The sequence below is a fragment of the Phyllostomus hastatus genome, unplaced genomic scaffold, assembly GCF_019186645.2.
Source record: "Phyllostomus hastatus isolate PE091 unplaced genomic scaffold, TTU_PhHast_1.1 phas_contig_29, whole genome shotgun sequence".
NCBI lineage: Eukaryota > Metazoa > Chordata > Mammalia > Chiroptera > Phyllostomidae > Phyllostomus > Phyllostomus hastatus.
The window spans coordinates 37,514,524-37,531,634 of NW_025333835.1; the positions used below are offsets into that span (position 1 = coordinate 37,514,524).

Consider the following 17,111-nt stretch of genomic DNA (forward strand, 5'->3'; position numbering starts at 1 on the left):
ATATACTTACTTGTTTTTCCATCTTATGGCTTTGACTAGAACTAAATCATAATAAAAGTGCCTGTTGGTTTCATACAGTTATTTTAATCATGGTAAGGGAATATCCTAAATCTACTTTATTAAATGTTTTTAGTTACATATTAAACTTATTAACTAATAAATATGAAATATAAGTAAGTAAGGAGGTTTGTTATGTTGTATCATATTAATGTATATATCTTTTTCAAAAGAGTCTATTTATTTATTTTTAGAGAGGGAAGGAAGGAAGAAAGAGAGAGAGAGAAACATCAATGTGCGGTTGCTGGGGGTCATGGACTGCAACCCAGGCATGTGCCCTGACTGGGAATTGAACCTGCGATGCTTTGGTTCACAGCCTGTGCTCAATCCACTGAGCTATGCCAGCCAGGGCTTAATGTATATATCTTAATGTAAAACCATCTTCATATGCCTGAATTTTACCCCAAATCACAGAGGTGGACGATTTCTTAGTAATATAGAAGTCAATTGGCTTTTCTTTAGTTAAGAATACTTTAACTGTGTTCATGAGAGATAGTATTTACATATTTTATTCTTTTTATTTTAATTTTTTCTAAGACTTAATGTCATAGTTATATTTGCTTTGTAAAATGAACTGGAAAGGAAACCACCTTATTTTAGGCTTTTATACATATTTTATGGATTGGGCTCCATTTTACCAGATTTTTTTTAAAAAAGATACTAATAAAACTGGCTATGTAGGTTTTAATGGAAATTTCATTTTCAATGTTATCAGTGTCTTACAAAAAATCTATATATTTAATGTACTTACCATTCTTAAAGTTTTCACTTATTTATCATTTTTAAAGTTAATTTTTTACTATTGTTAATTACAGTTGTCCCAATTTTCCCCCATTACTCTCCCCTGCCACTGCCTCAGTCAGTCCCCACCCTGTTGTCCATTACCGTGGGTCCTCTCTACATCTTCCTTGACTAGACCCTTCCCCTTCTTCACTGACCCAGGGTGGGTTATGCTAATTTTAATGAAATAGGTCATTAATTTTCTAGAGTGGTTTCTCTGTATTTAAAACAATTTCTGCCTTTGCAATTACTGGTTCTTCCATTTCAAATTTGTTTTCTGAGCTTTTGTCTTTAGTATATTTGTCATATTTTTCTATATTTGGGGTTATTAAAGTATGGAGTCATATATGTTTATCAGCTTTAAATGATTTTTTTGTTTATAATTCATTACCTTTGATTTAATATTTAACTTACTATTCCTTTTTTTACTTATATGTGTTTTGTTACACAGTATATATTTTTGATATAAATAATTATTTTAAAAATTTTAGTGCAAATGAAAATATTTTTGGCTCTCAATTTTGAATCGGATTTAGGATTATCTTTCTAAAAATTGACTGGGTTTCTTTCTTTTAAATAATAAATAATTTAAAGAAGTATATTTTTAAATGTTATGTATTTTTAACTTTTCCTTAATTTCTACTTTTTTTTAGTTTGGGGTAGATAATGTAACCCATATAATTTCTGCTTTTAAAAATATTTTGAGATTTTTCTTGTGGTCTTAAGTATAATCTATTTTTCATTTTCAGTGGAGACCTGGATGAAAAATATACTTTGTGATACATAAATTTTTATATATAAGTATTAAAATTCTTACACATTCTACACTGAAGTTATATTCTTTACACTTAAAAAAGATTTTATTTATTTACTCTTAGAGTAATGAGAAGAGGGAGAAAGAGAAGGAGAGATACATCAGTGTGTAAGCGATACATTAGTTGGTTGCCTCTCAAATGCCCCAACTGGGGGCCTGGCCTGAAACCCAGGCATGTACCCTGACTGGGAATTGAACCTGTGACCTTTTGGTTCTCAGGTCAGAGCTCAATTCACTGAGCCACATCAGTCAGAGCTATTCTTTATGCTTTTTGTCTATTTAATCAGTTATAAGTGAGAGGCATATGCACTTTATGACAAATGTCTTCCAATTACAATTTTATCTTCCTAAATGTGGATGGTAGTATTGCTGGTGGAAATGGGGTCCTCTAGGCATTGTGAAAAAACAAGCATTTTCAGGTACTCACGTGGGAGGTTGAGGTCTGGTGGTAAGATTTACTTCGCTGGAAATAGAGGTCTGCCCCCACGTTCCTGGGGTCTCATCTCAGTCCATCCCACTGCGAAAGAAGTCCGGTCTTATTTCTTCATTAAGCCCAGAACAAAGGGCAAGGTCCAAAAATTCTGTGCCTTGGCAAAGCTTAGCCCAGTTTAGTCCATGTTTGCCCTCACCCAGCTAGAGTAGTCTCTTCCCAGCTGCTCTTGCGCTGCCTGCACTAACTGCCGTGGGGCTGCTGGACCCATGAGGCTGCTGTGGAGACAGAACGGGAACAAAGTGGGTGAGCGCATGTGAGGGAGAGGGAGAGAGGAAGAGAGGGAGAGAGGGAGAAGGCTCCTTGTTAAGCTTGGGTTATATTGTCTGGGGGCTTGGGAAGGACCGAGTGCCCTTTCAAACTAGCCATTCAACTTCCCAGTCTTTCATGCCCTTACAGTTCTCCCTAATCAGTCCATTTCCTAGGTCATCTGGGGTTCTGTGTCCCTTAGCCCATCGGATCCTTTCCCCAAGCTAGACAAACCCTTAGGGTTGCCTTCTTGGCTTCCACTGGGCATGCACCCCACAGGGGGGTTTCCCTCTTTATCCTTCTGCCCTTGCCCCCAGTAATCCTCAGGGAAAGATTGCTGGTTCCCTGGGGAGTGTGTGAAGCTGCAGCTTCCTAGTGGAACAGGCCCAGTATTGGATTCAACTTCCCAGTTTATTGAGCTTCTAAATATCTAACAAGGGATTTGCTTCCTTCCTTTATTAATATTTAGCTGCCTACACTAACAGTATGTACCTTATTGAATAAAGAATTATTGCTGCTCTACGTTCATTGACTATTTTGCCTTGTACCACTAAGTGTTTTTATATTTTCATTGGATTCCTTTCCTCTTAAATTCTGCTTTATAAGAAATCAATGTTCCTACACAAAGTCTTTTGATTTTGTTTTCCTTATTAACCTATGTACATTTTTATATTATTATACTTTCAGCAACATTTGTATATTTCCTAGAAATAGAGTAAAGATTTATTTTTTTGCTTTTGTTTTTAAAATTCAATCTGAGAGTTCTTTGATTTCAATAATAATTGGTATAATTCATCTGTTTATCATACCTAATGTTTTGTTTTTATTCCTGTGGACTTGTTTATGCATTGTAAACAGCATCCTGTTTGTTAAATTTTCTCTTTTTTTAAGATTTTATTTATTTATTTTTTTAGAGAGAGGGAGAGAAACATCAGTGTGTGGTTGCCTCTGGCATGCTCCCTTCTAGGGACCTGGCCTGCAGCCCAGGCATGTGCTCTGACTGGGAATCGAACCAGTGACCTTTTGGTTCACAGGCTGGCACTCAACTCACTGAGCCATACTAGCCAGGGCTTTAAATTTTCATCAGATGTTTTTTACTTTGTATTTTATATTGTTAAAATGTACTTATGCGACCTTCATTATTCTTTAATATTACTCATTTAACATTCAAAAAAGTATTTATTGAGTAACAGCTATGTTATAGGTAGATTTTTTTATACATCAGAGAATAAAACATACCAAAAACTGTTCTGTAATAGGGGTTATTACAAAATAAAAAAGTTAATTACTTGCTTTGTTAAAAATGTTACACACTATGAAGAAAATAAATCAAGAAAGGAAGGTAGGAATCGATGGCAGTAGAGGTAGGGTAGTGTTACATTTATCATTGCTGCTTAAGAAACTACCCACAATTTAGTAACCTAAAACAACAAAAATTTATATATATCTATGCATATATAAATATCAATTTATATATAAATAAATATGTGCTTGTAGACTTGGCTGGCATAGCTCAGTGGATTGAGCGCGGGCTGCGAACCAAAGTGTCGCAGGTTCGATTGCCAGTCAGGGCACATGCCTGGGTTGCAGGCCACGGCCCCCAGCAACTGCACATTGATGTTTCTCTCTCTCTCTATCTCCCTCCCTTCCCTCTCTAAAAATAAAAAAATAAAATCTTAAAAAAATAAATATGTGTTTGTGTATAAATATAAATATATAATTTCAGCAGGCTTCATCTGACTGATTCTTCTGCTCCTATGTCACTAACTAGGGTGACTCAGTGCCACTCAGCTGGCAAAAAAAAGAAAAGAAAAGAAAAGAAAAACCCAAAACCTGCCTGGAGGGTCCAAGAGGCTTTGGAAGTTGGTGGGGATGGCTAGCAGGCGGGCTCAGCAGGGAGGGCCTCTTCGTTGGAGTGTCTACACGTGGTTTCTCCATCATGGTGCTATCTGGGGCATGGACTTCTGATGCACTGGCTGGGTTCCCACAGACTGAACATTCTGAGAAAACCAGGAGGAAGCTGTATGGGCTTTTACTATCTCGCCTTAGAAGTCACATGAAATGATCTACCAAACTACATTGGTTATAGCGGTCACAACCATGCCCAGCTTCTAGAGAAGAGGACACAGTCTTGATGAGAAGAATATTAACCTATTTTGATGCCATGTTTAAAACTGCCATGCATGGTCATTACATATCAGGTAGTAGGCATTTAAGGGGAAGCTTGAAAGGAATGAGAAGGAAGCATGCTTTGCTGAGAAAAGAACATTCCAAAGGTAGGGCACCGCTTGTGCAAAAGCCCAGAATCAGAAGCATGTGGACTTATCTTACAATAGCATCGTGGCAGCCAGTGTGGCTGGAATATAGTGAGGAGGAGAAGAGGGTAGGTGGGGGGGGGCGGGGCCAGAGAAATAAAGGAGAGGTGGCGGAATCTCAAGAGAGGGTCTTGTAGACCACTGTAAGGAACTTGGCTTTTTCTCTGACTGAAATGATTCATGGAGAGGTTTCAGCAAAGAAGTGACAATATATGAATTATATTTAATAAGATCTTTCTGGCCCTTGTGTTAGGAGTAGCTGAAGGGGATCAATGACAGAAGGTGGGAGACCAGTTAGGGGGGTTTTGGAATAACGAGCTAAGGAAATAGGTGTGGCTTAGCCTAGAATGGTCATGTTGGAGCTGGTCACTTGTGGTCTGAGTCTGGACAATTTGAGTGGAGCCTATAGGAATTTTTTGGGGGGAGGGGCTTGCAAAACAGTTTATTCTTGTGTTATTATTTGTTTGATGTATTATTTTCCATATAAAAAACCATATACCTACATTTGACTCACCTGTATTATATATGTATATATAAAACTATATATGTTTATATACATGTATATGCATATATAGTTATTTTTTAATTTAAATTATTTTGTTGTTAACTTTTAATGCTTTCTTTCAAGTTCACCCAGTGTTGGTTGAGGGGGAGAGAATGCTTTTCCTTCCCTTCGCCCCTAACTTCTCAATACCTAGTGTTATATTTAGAATGTGAAATATAACTGCATTTGTTAAATATTTGTTTTATTTTATTTTGCAATTACACTTTTAAAATAGTGTGGTAAACACCTTTAAAATATGTAAAATGAAATTTATAATTAAATCAATTGTTTCATTTTAGAATTTTGGATATATAACATTTTAACTCTTGCAACTTTCATTTTGATTATTTTTCCCAAATACAGACCTATATGTTCTTGAGTAAATGATATTGGAAAGTCAACTGCATATGTACAGATGTGATTCTTTTGCATTCGAGTTTGATAAAGACAAGCTGATAGGTGATCATATATTCTTGGTCATATTCTTACTCTCTTTAAAAATTCCATGATTTCTAATATGTTAACACAGAAGAAGAAAAGTCTAAAGCAAGCTTGACATGATTTATTTTTAAGAGACTGTGTTTTTCTGTCTATATATAAGCAGAATATTTTATTTGTTTTTGAAATTTCGGAGTTTGGCTGGTTTCTATCTAAACATGGACGACTCTTCTCTGTTTCCCTCCTCCTACCATCACCACCAGCATCTGCTTGGTCTTTTTATTCTTTGTATTTGTTATAGTTTTGATCACTCTTTCAAATCGAGTTGCTCTTGTTTCTTTCTCAGATACACAAATTGTTCCTGAGTTGAAACTTCAGCCTTGGCCTTCCCATCTGCTATCTTCCCTCCCATTATTTTATCTCTGTTTCCCCATGGGCTCTGATTCAATTACTACTTCAGATTGTCAGTGTGTCAGTTTTCTCCTCCATGGATTCCGTTGTGGAGAAAAATTGTGCTATTACATTTTAGTGTTTATATAAACTTCCTAATCCTAGCCACTTTTTACTTTACCATTTTTTTACCTATTTTGTCATTATGACTTTCATCTCCTGCTTCATAAATAACCTGCCTTTCTACATGCTCTTTATAGTTTAAGTTGCTTAAAGCAATTTTCTAACTATTTCTTCTTGTTTAACAAATCTTTTTTTTTAGGGATATTCTCATCCCTTGAGTCTTCAGCATAATGTCTTTTTGTGTGTATATGTTTGCATGTGTGTGCTGTTTTATTTTTCCCACTCTCTCTAGAATGTAGTGATATTTACCCCAAGTCAGGGTTTTTAAAATAAAAGATAAAAAAATTACTTGTCTATTATTTTCTTTGTCTACCTTTGAGATGATGGCTGACCTCCTTTTGATCTACACTGGAGAGGAGGTTGATATGTACAGTCCTCTCAGTAGCCAGCAAGCATTTATTGGAATAGCTCAACCGGGCTAAGGTGGATACCTATTGGACAAGGTACAAGACATACTACCCGGTGTGCATTTAGTTTACTGGGAGATGGACTGGTGCAACAGTGATTACTGTTTGTGAATTATACATAGTACTGTTTCTTGGGTGGGAATTCTAAAGGAAGACTATTTTATCTGGAAATTAATTTTGAATAGTCTTTCAACCTATAAGTAGCACAGGACACTTGTTTATCAGTTATTTCCTGTTTTCCTTTATAATCTGTAGTTTTCTTAAACTTCATTAAAATCCCATTGTACTAAATAGCAATTTGCAACATGTGGAAGGGAAGGGAAATAAGGACAGAGGCTGAGCTCACGCTTGGGGAAGAAGCGGCAGAGGGAGAGAGGAATGCTGGGAAACCTCTGGATCCAGCCCTGAGTTGCTCCGATTGGATTACAAATCACTTCTAGCACCCAGGCTGCTAGAGGAACAAGTGACAAGTGAGATACTGCAGGAAAGACTCAGGACAGACGAGGGAGGGCCAATTACCATCTTCTGTCTCATGAAATAAAATATGGATAGGATGGTGTAACTTAATTGTTCTTATAGTCAGTCTACATATTGAATGCCAGTTTAGGTTTTCACTGTTGTTTAAATCTATGTTGTTCTTATCTGTTTTACTAATTTCTTCCTTTATTTTCCTAATGGGAACTTGGATGGGACTCCATTATAGACTATCGGAAATTATATAAAACTGGGTCAAATCATTTAAATAAAATTACATATTCATGGTATTACTAAATTCAAGAATTTTTTAGGAATGGCACATAACTTTTAAAAAGGACCAATTCTGGAAAAGATAAACTATTGCCTTAAATTTTTTTTGTTTACTTTTGTAGCAGTCATACATTCACTCAGATTGCAAATACATATTGAGCTCTCATATTTCAAGAATGTATAGTCTAGCAGGGAATTGCAGGCGTTAAACAAATCATTTTACAATTAATTCCTTAATTACACTAATGATACGTGCATCCTGGAAAACAAAGCGCTATGAAGCAATCGTTGGAATGAGAAGGGATCCCCAGGCTGGCAGTTGCAGTTTCCTGTGGGCTGTAACAGATACTACTGAGAAAGTTAAAACTGCAGAAATGTATTCTCTTAGAGGTCTGGAGGTCAGAAGTCTGAAGTCAGTATCACTGAGCAGAAATCCAATTGTCAGTAAGACGGAGCTCCCTCCAATGCCTCTAGGGGAGGAGAATCCATTGTTTGCCTCTTCCTGCTTCTGACATTCCTGGGCTCCTGGCAGCATCCAATCCCTGCTTTGTGGTCCCACTGCCTTCTCCTTTCCCTCTGTACAAAAGACATCTCCCTCCATCTGCCACTTATAGGGATATAGGTGATTGCACGTAGGGCCCACCTGGATAACCCAGGGTAATCTCAGAATCTTTCATTACAGTTGCAAAAATTGTTTTCAAGTCCGGAGCAGCTGACTGAGGCAAGGTTCTAAATGGATAGAACTTTTCAGATTGGGAGGATGGAGTGTACAAATCCTGCGGGACCTGGTAGAAATCAATTGAGGGTTTGAAAAAGGATATGTAGGGGGAAAACAGAGAGTAAAGGAGTAAAATGGGGCAAATTTGCCTAGAGATGCGGAATCTCTGGTTCATCCGGACCAGAAACATCCATTCTGTTTGGACTCTGGAGGCCATCAGAAAGAGTCTGCATTCTGTGTATGCGTATTTCTTTATACTGAATCAGCCAATTCTGTTTCTAGGGCAATTACAACTATTAGAAATCTTAAAGTCCCTAGGCACACATAGTTCTGTCTATGGAACTAAGTCCAGCTGTTTTCTGCACAGCGTAACTGGGTTTGCCAAGATATAGCTGGAGAAGCAATTTCTCATATATGCAAGAGGGAAACAAATTAAATTCCATTACACAAGTGGATTGTGTTCTTAGGACTGTTTGATAGTAGGAATTTGGCTATGGTCTAGTTAAGATGAGGTATGGGCAGAAAGCTTAGTTATTTCCCTACCTCCTCCTCCTCCTTCTTCATCGTAACTATGATTTGAAACCTTTCGATTTTTATTTTGAGATTTAACAGAACACAAATGGAATTGTTTTACAGAACTTGAAGTTGGAATTGAAGACAATATTGAAACTGTATATTAAAACTGATGTGTTATGCTCAGTTCTAATTAGTTTCTAACAACTAATTACTGCAATTATTTTGCTAAGAACAGTTATTATTTACACATCTTTTACAACTTCAAATTTCTCTCATGGGCCCAACAACTTCACTTTTTTGCTATGGAGTATGTGTGTGTGTGGGTGTCTGTCTCTATCTATGTATCTATCATCTATCTATCTATATACATTTAGTTATTATTATGTTATTATGCCTGGCTTTCATTAATACCCTAACCACTGTGTTTGGTCATGCCCAGAATAAGGGCAGATACAGAAAGGTTCTTAATCAGAGCTGCCAAATCAGAGCTGCACACACTTTTGACGGGGTCCCATCCCCACTACAAACCTGCATAGCAAGGCCACCCTGTTCACACAGCACTGGTAATGGGTCCTATTTAAGCTTTGAAAATTACATCTGTCAAATAATTTTCTTTATTACAAAAGCTACAGATTTTCAAAGTGAGGGAGGAAAAATGAAAATGATTCCATTATTGTAGATGATGAAATCAATGAAAAATATACAATTACTAGTCTATCAGTTAAAATATACTTTACTCTATGACTGCCCTTCCCCCTCTCATTGGCATTTATTTGTCAGTAAATCGCTCATCTGTGCTTCTAGTTGCTGTGCAGGATGGTGGGGGCTGGACGTTCATCAGAGCAGACCTCTGCTATGTGACGTACCTTAGGTCTCTTTGTGTGCTGTGCTTCAATGCGGTACCCAGAGAATATGTTCTCTGAGTGGCAAAATGAAATATCAGTTAAAAATAGAAATAAATTTAGGGAATCATTAACCATCTGCCCCTCTAAATTTTTCAAAGGCCACAATGTTTTACCGAGTCAGATAACCACGTCCCAGTAGAAATGCGCACTTGGAACTCTGATTTAATACGATGCAGGCAGCTTTTCACAGAGACTCATATACGAAGGGACGATGTGTACATATTCAAAAGCTTTGAAATTGCCATTGAATATTAGTTTTGTTGTATTGTTCATCGTCTCTTAAAGGCTCATGCATTCTGCTTGAGAGTTTACAGATACCAGTAATGGCTGCTGACATGTACAGATGTTACTTTTATGGACTAGTAAGACCTCTCTGAATTCTGGTTTTCCTTTTGGTCTTTACAAACGGGAGGCATAGGGCTAAGTTTTAGGCTGAAATATAGTCTCTCTTTCCTAGGTCTCCTTCTATAATTGTCACCTCCTTCCCTTCATTGTTCTGTCATTTTATCCTTGACTTATAGCACCTTTGTCTTTGGTTATAAGCTGTCTCAAAGGCTTTTCTGGAAATATACAGTGCAGAAGTACAAAATGATGAAATAAACATACTTCTTCATTTGTTTTAAAGGATGCTTAGGTTAGACTAGATGACCTCTAAGGTCCTTTCCAGCTCTAAATTTATGTTACTGTCACCAAAGACAGACAAAAAATCTATTAGGCTCTAGGCCAGGAGATGGCTGCCAAGTTCTATACTCCTGGCGCAGGTATATTTCTTCCTGAAAGTGGAGTCCTGGATTTAGCAGCCTGCTAAGGGCCCTCCCAGTCTCCTGGTGATAAAATAAGAAAACTGATGGCTGGAAAAAAAAATAAAAACAAAGAACTACAAAAACTAAGAACTAGAAAAGAGAAGAGCTTAATTATTTCTCTGGGGGCATTTATATACATTTGATCAACTAAACGGAGCTTAATGAGTGCAGCTAATTTAATGAAATTAGTCCATTTGAATATTGTCACAGTCTTGCTACCACATGAGCATTAGGTATGATTAAAATTTATTTCCTGTGCTTGTATGGGTCCCCAAAGCCTCCGCTGTCAACATCATTATAAACTAGCCCTTCAAAGTTTTCAGAAGACTTTCACATTCAGAGCAGGTGGTTGGTCCACTGCTTCAGGGAATATATCATTTGTGGGGTATATTTTCTGTTTGTATGAATTTAGAACTTGGGAAATTATCAATAGGGTTGTTTATTTTTGTTAGTAAGATAAAAGTCATTGAAAATAAAGAAATGCTAAATATTATGTACTGAAAATTTCCAAAGCTGATTAAAATATTTTCTTTAAACCCAACTACATTATAATGGAAAAGTAAAGGGAAAAACCCAAGTAATAATTTAAAAGATGTGCTTGTGAAATATAAGTATTATTTTACAGTAAATAATATTTTAGAGGAAAATATGACTCCAAGAATGATTTACATGTAAAGTTTACTGATCAATTGAGGTTCATGGGAAAAATCAGGCACCTATAATTTCTTTCCAATACGTGGTGTAGTGAATAATATACAGTATCCTTAGTAAACTAGCACACTCTGAAACAGAGGTTCTTTCTCTCTGATTTTACATTATGTATTGGTAGAAAGTACTTGAGTGTTCAGTTGGATGGTATGTTAGTAATCTTAGAATTATTGTACCTTGCAATTAATTTTAAATTATTTGTAATGCAGATGGTAGTTTTATATTTCAAATTCAATTAATGTTGCTGTCAATTATATTTTTTAAATTAAAAAATGTCTATATAAGATTCTAGGAGCTTAGAGTATTTAATAATGTGTCTAATAAAAGGTTAGTTAAATGTAATTTATATGCGAAATCATTTTGACTCAGTTTTATTGGCTCAAATAATATTTAATTTATTAATACTCAGGTAATAGTTATTCCCTAAATAACATTTTACTTTTTTATATTGAAATCCGACAGTGAAGTGAGACAGAAAATTGGTGCAAAGTGGTGATTGTCAATCATCATAAATTCATGAATGCTAGCCTGTATCTTATTGAGAAGGGTTTAAATTTGGATTGTATGCCTTGGAAAATGGGAGTTAGTATAATATTTCAAAATTCATATAATAGTATGTGCAATTGATTATAATTAGAACTGATTATTTAAAACTGCATAGTTGCTTTGAATCAAATGAAGATCATTATAAAATAAACCAAAGGTTTATTACCACTTGCTTTGAAGTTTTAATTCAAAAGTTGAAAACTATAAAGAGAGAGCTTTTGCTCTAATTAAGGTATTTATCTTATAAATGACATCAAATAGGTTACCTGTGATCCACCTGGCTAAACTGACACCTACAAATACTTGCCTTGTCAATGAAAGACATAGGATGAAGACTGATTAATACCATCCTTTAATAAGCTCATGTTTTCTCTCTCATTCTAACATGTTATTTGATTTATTATAGTGATTGTATTGGTCTCTAAATAAATATGATATTACCTTATTAAAATAATATTAGTGAGTGTTACCTATAAGACATCACAAAATATGATATCTTTAGAAGGAAATTAGTTATATGTGAATAATAATAAAGATGATAATAAAGTGTTTATTCTGTTTATTTTTACTTCATTATATAAATTTAGAAACATAGATCTCTAATTTAAAAATTATTTGTCTATAATTATAAAGCCAAATAAATGGTAAAGATTAACTTAAAAATGGCTTGTGGCTCAGTGATTGAGCTGAGATAGTGCTATTACAAAAAGGTTAATCATTTTGAATTGATTCTATAGATGTTTTCATTTTTTAAATACTCTGTAAGACTCTTACCCACCTGAAAGTTTATTCCCATAAACCTGGCTCATAGAATCAACCATGTAACTTCTTTCTGTTCTGAGATTTCAAAGATGAAGGCTTGCCCTATAGAGAAAACGTGCTATATGGAAGCGGCATGAACACAAAGCAACATTTAGCAGTGGCATCCGATGTCACCCAAGTATTTGAGGAAACTCACAAAAAACAACTTTCTGTACCCACACTCACCTTTGCTGCCAGAACCAGTAGGGGGGCCCAGAAATGGTGTCAAAGGCAAATTTGTTCTTGAAGAAGACGATCACTGATTAATACATAAAGTATACTGCCCCGACTTCTTTTAACCCAAGACAGCGACCTACCTACGACAGCCAAAGATACTCCAGTGTTTTTGCTCCAAGAAATTAGGCGACTCAAAACTCTGGAAATAGAAATTTTATTATATAGTCACCTAATCAAAGTTGTATAAAAAGTAATAAACAAACAAACAAACAAACAAAAAACATCTACCATCATCGCCAACAACCCAATCTTCAGTCTTGTCTTCGACCTGTAACAAAGATGGCGATGGTGATAGAAAGAGTGGTGTCTGGGTGGTCTCTGCTTCTATTATTATGTGTTTACATCCTGTCCCAGTGAACTGACCCACAACTTCTAGAACAGACCACTTATAATAATTTGTCATGAACTCTTGAGTTGGATTTCAGTTTTTTTTTCACCTGAAATTGTGTAAATGCATATCAAGACAACACACTTTTGCTGTGAATCCGAAACAAATTCTATCCCATTCCAAAGAAAGTGTTTTAGTATCAGCAAATACAGTATAAGCATGAGTTTCAAACAAGCAATGTTGGTAAAGTCAGGCGAAATGACTTCCTAGTGGCATGCTGTGTGTAGATTATTTATTAGCACTCCCTTTTCATATTTCATATGTGGAAGACAAAGGGAACTGGAATCTTGTTAATCATCATTTTACAACATTTGTATAGCATGTAAATATATCAGTGCTTGCCTTTTTCCCGTGTTAATGAAAAATGAGTCGTACTTGGGGAGTGAGTATTCCTATTAAAATGCTGTCATCCATTACGAGACCTGCTTAGAAGAAATAAGCACAGATGGTAGGTCTATTACTTCTCTAAAAAAAAATTTGGCCTCTCTCTTTTTTTGTGTTTTGTTCCCTCCTTCTCATGGAAATGTGAGCAATTTTTCAAGTCAAGAAACCTCTGTAGGGATCCTTGAAATGTTTTATCCATTACTTATACATTTAGGAGCAAAAAGAGTGATTAATGATTTATTAAAATTTCATAATGAAAAACTCAAATAAAAAGTCTTTGTTAGAAAAAATTTGTATTTGATTTAGAAACCATATGTTTTGCATGCAAATTAAAGTCTGCAGGGAGTAAGTTTTTATATCAAGCTGGGATCCTGAATTACTCATTTAGTAATGGCAAAACCATTTAGCCCATGTTAAAAATACCTATGTGGATCTTTTATTTATACATGGCTCAGTGAAAATTTGTGTGTTGTATACATGTTAAAAAAAGAGCACAAGAAGTTTTAATGTTTTGTTTAGGTTGAAAATACATGCATACCATAAAGTATGCAAATCTTAACTCTCTAGTTCAGTTTTTTACCTTTAAAAGCATAAAATGAGCACTTGTATAATGAAGGCCCAAATCAAGAAACCTACTACTAGAATTCCAGAAACCACCTTTAACTTTCTGGGTACTCTCTCCTAGAATAGTACTTAGGGTGACTTGAAGCATCATGGATTCATTTTTAAACTTCTTATAAATGAAATCATAGAGTATGTTCCATATCCTGCTTCTTTCATTCAACATTTAACGTACAAGGTTTTTAGTATAGCTGGGATTCATTCAATCTCACTGGTATATAGCACATCGCTATAGAAATATATTGACATCTATTTGTCAGTGCTAATGCTTATGGACATTTGGGCTGTGTCCAGTTTGGGGCTATTAATGAGTAATACTTTTCTGAGCATTCTTATACCTGTTGAGTGTATATCTGAGGTCATAAGATATGTTCAGCTTCAGCATACATGTCAAACAGTGGTTTGGATCTGTTTACACTTTATCCACAAAGAGAGAGAGTTCCAGTCGCTCCACATCTGTGTTAGCTCCTGGTATCACCTGTCTTTTCCATTTAAATCACTCTGGCATTGTTTATCTCCCACTCTTGCACTATGAGATGTCTTCCTTTTCCCTGGAGTCTGCATTAACTACACTACCTAAGACCTATTCTTGCTGTATTACTTCTAGGGCTACCTCAAGCTGTAACTGTTTTATTTTTTCCCCAGTCTGTCTTAGTTCCAATGGGCTTCTCCATATGCTCAATGCCTACTACCTGTGTCATCCCTACCTGTCACTTGGTATATGCAATTCCTTCTCCCTATCTCCTGGGCACACTGAACATCTCAGTTATTTCCTGTGTTATTCCTTAGCTGTTTCACTTGTCTTTAGGCTACACCACCCTGTCAGGAAAATAAGGATAATTATACTGCTGGGATCTAGTAGGTATTTTAAAAATATAGTAAAATGTAATGAATGAATGAATGAATGCATGAATGGATGAGTTAATTGATACATAATATTCCCAGCTAGATAATTATCATTTTGAGGTCAAGAATTGAGTCTTATACCTTCTCATAATCCCAGTCACTTTACAGGATTTGAATATTGTAGGAGGCACTTAATCTATTGAGTTTAAATACTTGTATGAATACTAAGCTGACATTATATGATTGTCATTTTGGAAGGGTAGTGACTTACAATGACTTTTACTGCCTGTGAAATCACCCTTTTACCCACATTGTACTAGACTCTTGGTGTCCCCTGTCCAGTGAACCTTGGTGAAAGCAGATTGTACTTTATTTGCAAATGAATGTGCAGGTTTTATTTGCTTCCTTATAATAATTTTGGTTTTAATGTATTGCAGTTTTGCAGTTAACATACATTTATAGTTCTTTTGTAGTCCAATATGTAAAAAAATATTATTGGGGATGTATCTATATGTTGTGTAAAATGAGTAAATGTTAACCCAGATCATATGGACTAAGACATATGTGTAACTCAGAAAGAATTGGTAACAAGGTGAGATGTATATTAACTTTTTCTAGAGTATTGATAAGTAGTATTAAAAAGCACAATTAATTTTGGGTTGGGTCTTTTGAAAGTATAACATGAGAATAATTTATATTTTCATGTTAAGCATTCATCCAGAAAAAAACACTACAGCTCTTTCAGCTTCTGTTCCAAGAAAAAAAAATGCAGTTTTGTAGACTCCTTAACGAGTGAATCTGAACTCAAATCATTCAAACAGTTGTAGCAAATACTACTCTGACCAGGTTACTAAGTCATGTATCTTTCGCTGTTCACTTTGTTAGTTATACTCAGCGTGTGGTTGGAAATGGAATCAAAGCCCAATCCGGCAATCCTGAAGTCAAAGTCAAAGGCACTGATCCTGTGATAAATCAGATCATTGATAAACTGAAGCATGTTATTCAGGTAAGTGCCTGTCATCTTTTATTGGTGTACTTAGTGGTAAATAACAAATGGGTGCTTTCCACTATATGTGATAAATTTGTTAATGCTCTCTGATAATCCTCCCTCAAACTGAGTACTGGAATAACTTCTTGCATTTAGGGTTTGGGAGATATTTGGTTGAGTGATTTTTCATATAAAGTCAATGTGCAGCAGTGTTTGAATGGCTAGGAAACCTGTGTCTGCAACAAGGAGCCATAGACTCCTCATTTCAGTAAATAATGAGAATCTCAGGATGAGCTTCATCCCTAATAATAAGCTTTAGACATGAGAACCACTGACCATGAAAGAAAACACATAGCAGAGTGTGGAAGGCGCCAAATTCACCGTTCAGGTAAGTCTCCGAGCCTTTCTACTGAGGTTTTTGCTGCATTTGCAACAAAAGCCATAAATGAATAATGTGCATTTCTTATATTTATTTTCTATATTGCCTTTTACATGTTATCTCATGACCTAATTGTGTATGAAATACCTCTGTTTTACACTTAATGTTATTTAGTCAAGTGAGTTTTTACTGCTGGTTTTAGTGTGTTGCGTGGGAAGCATGCAAATATCTATCAAAATAATACTTTATTGAACTATTCTATCAACCAGAAACAAAGATTATGATACAAGTTATAAAGACTACCCTCCATTCTGCATCTATGGGAGTTTCATCTGACTATGTTTTAGTTATTGGTCTTTATGTAATGATTTATATGTGTATATTTTTCCAAGCAACTGATTGATACTTATTTCTAGTGTTATGTGATTATTTGTTGGAAACTATACTTAAACATAGTACAGCATTTTTATCGATATTAAAGTATTCTAGAGCCATTGGTATGCTTCCCATAATTTTTCTGCAACACTTAAGTTGATGGGGAGCCAGTTCTCAGGATTCTGTTTCTACGAGGGTCTCTGCATCCTGAGCAAAGTTCATGTGAGCAGGGCATGGGGCCTGTGTCCAAAACCATAGATTTCTATCTCCCAGGTGGCAATAATGACTACTTTGTTTATTCTGTGACCATTACTTTAGGAAAGTAGAGCTCTCACCTGGGAGGCAGAACCAAAAGTAACGGACATTGAGAAAAATGTAAGAAAAAAAATGGTGTCACAGCTATTAGTAAGTTAAACCTCACGGCCTCTGGTGAATTAAACCAATTCCCTCAGAGAGAAACATCCAAGGTAAAGTAAGTACCT

The 17,111-nt window shown here is 35.6% G+C and overlaps 1 protein-coding gene across 4 annotated transcripts in view; it reads left to right on the forward strand.

The window, feature by feature from the left end:
* The window catches only part of GPC5 (glypican 5), a 1,174,820-nt gene that overhangs the window by 379,407 nt on the left and 778,302 nt on the right, over window positions 1-17,111 (forward strand). For all 4 annotated transcript variants that reach the window (XM_045839276.1, XM_045839278.1, XM_045839277.1 and 1 more), the window contains exon 6: window positions 15,773-15,893. In XM_045839276.1, the coding sequence (XP_045695232.1) occupies window positions 15,773-15,893 (121 nt within the window). The remainder of the gene's footprint in view (window positions 1-15,772; window positions 15,894-17,111) is intronic.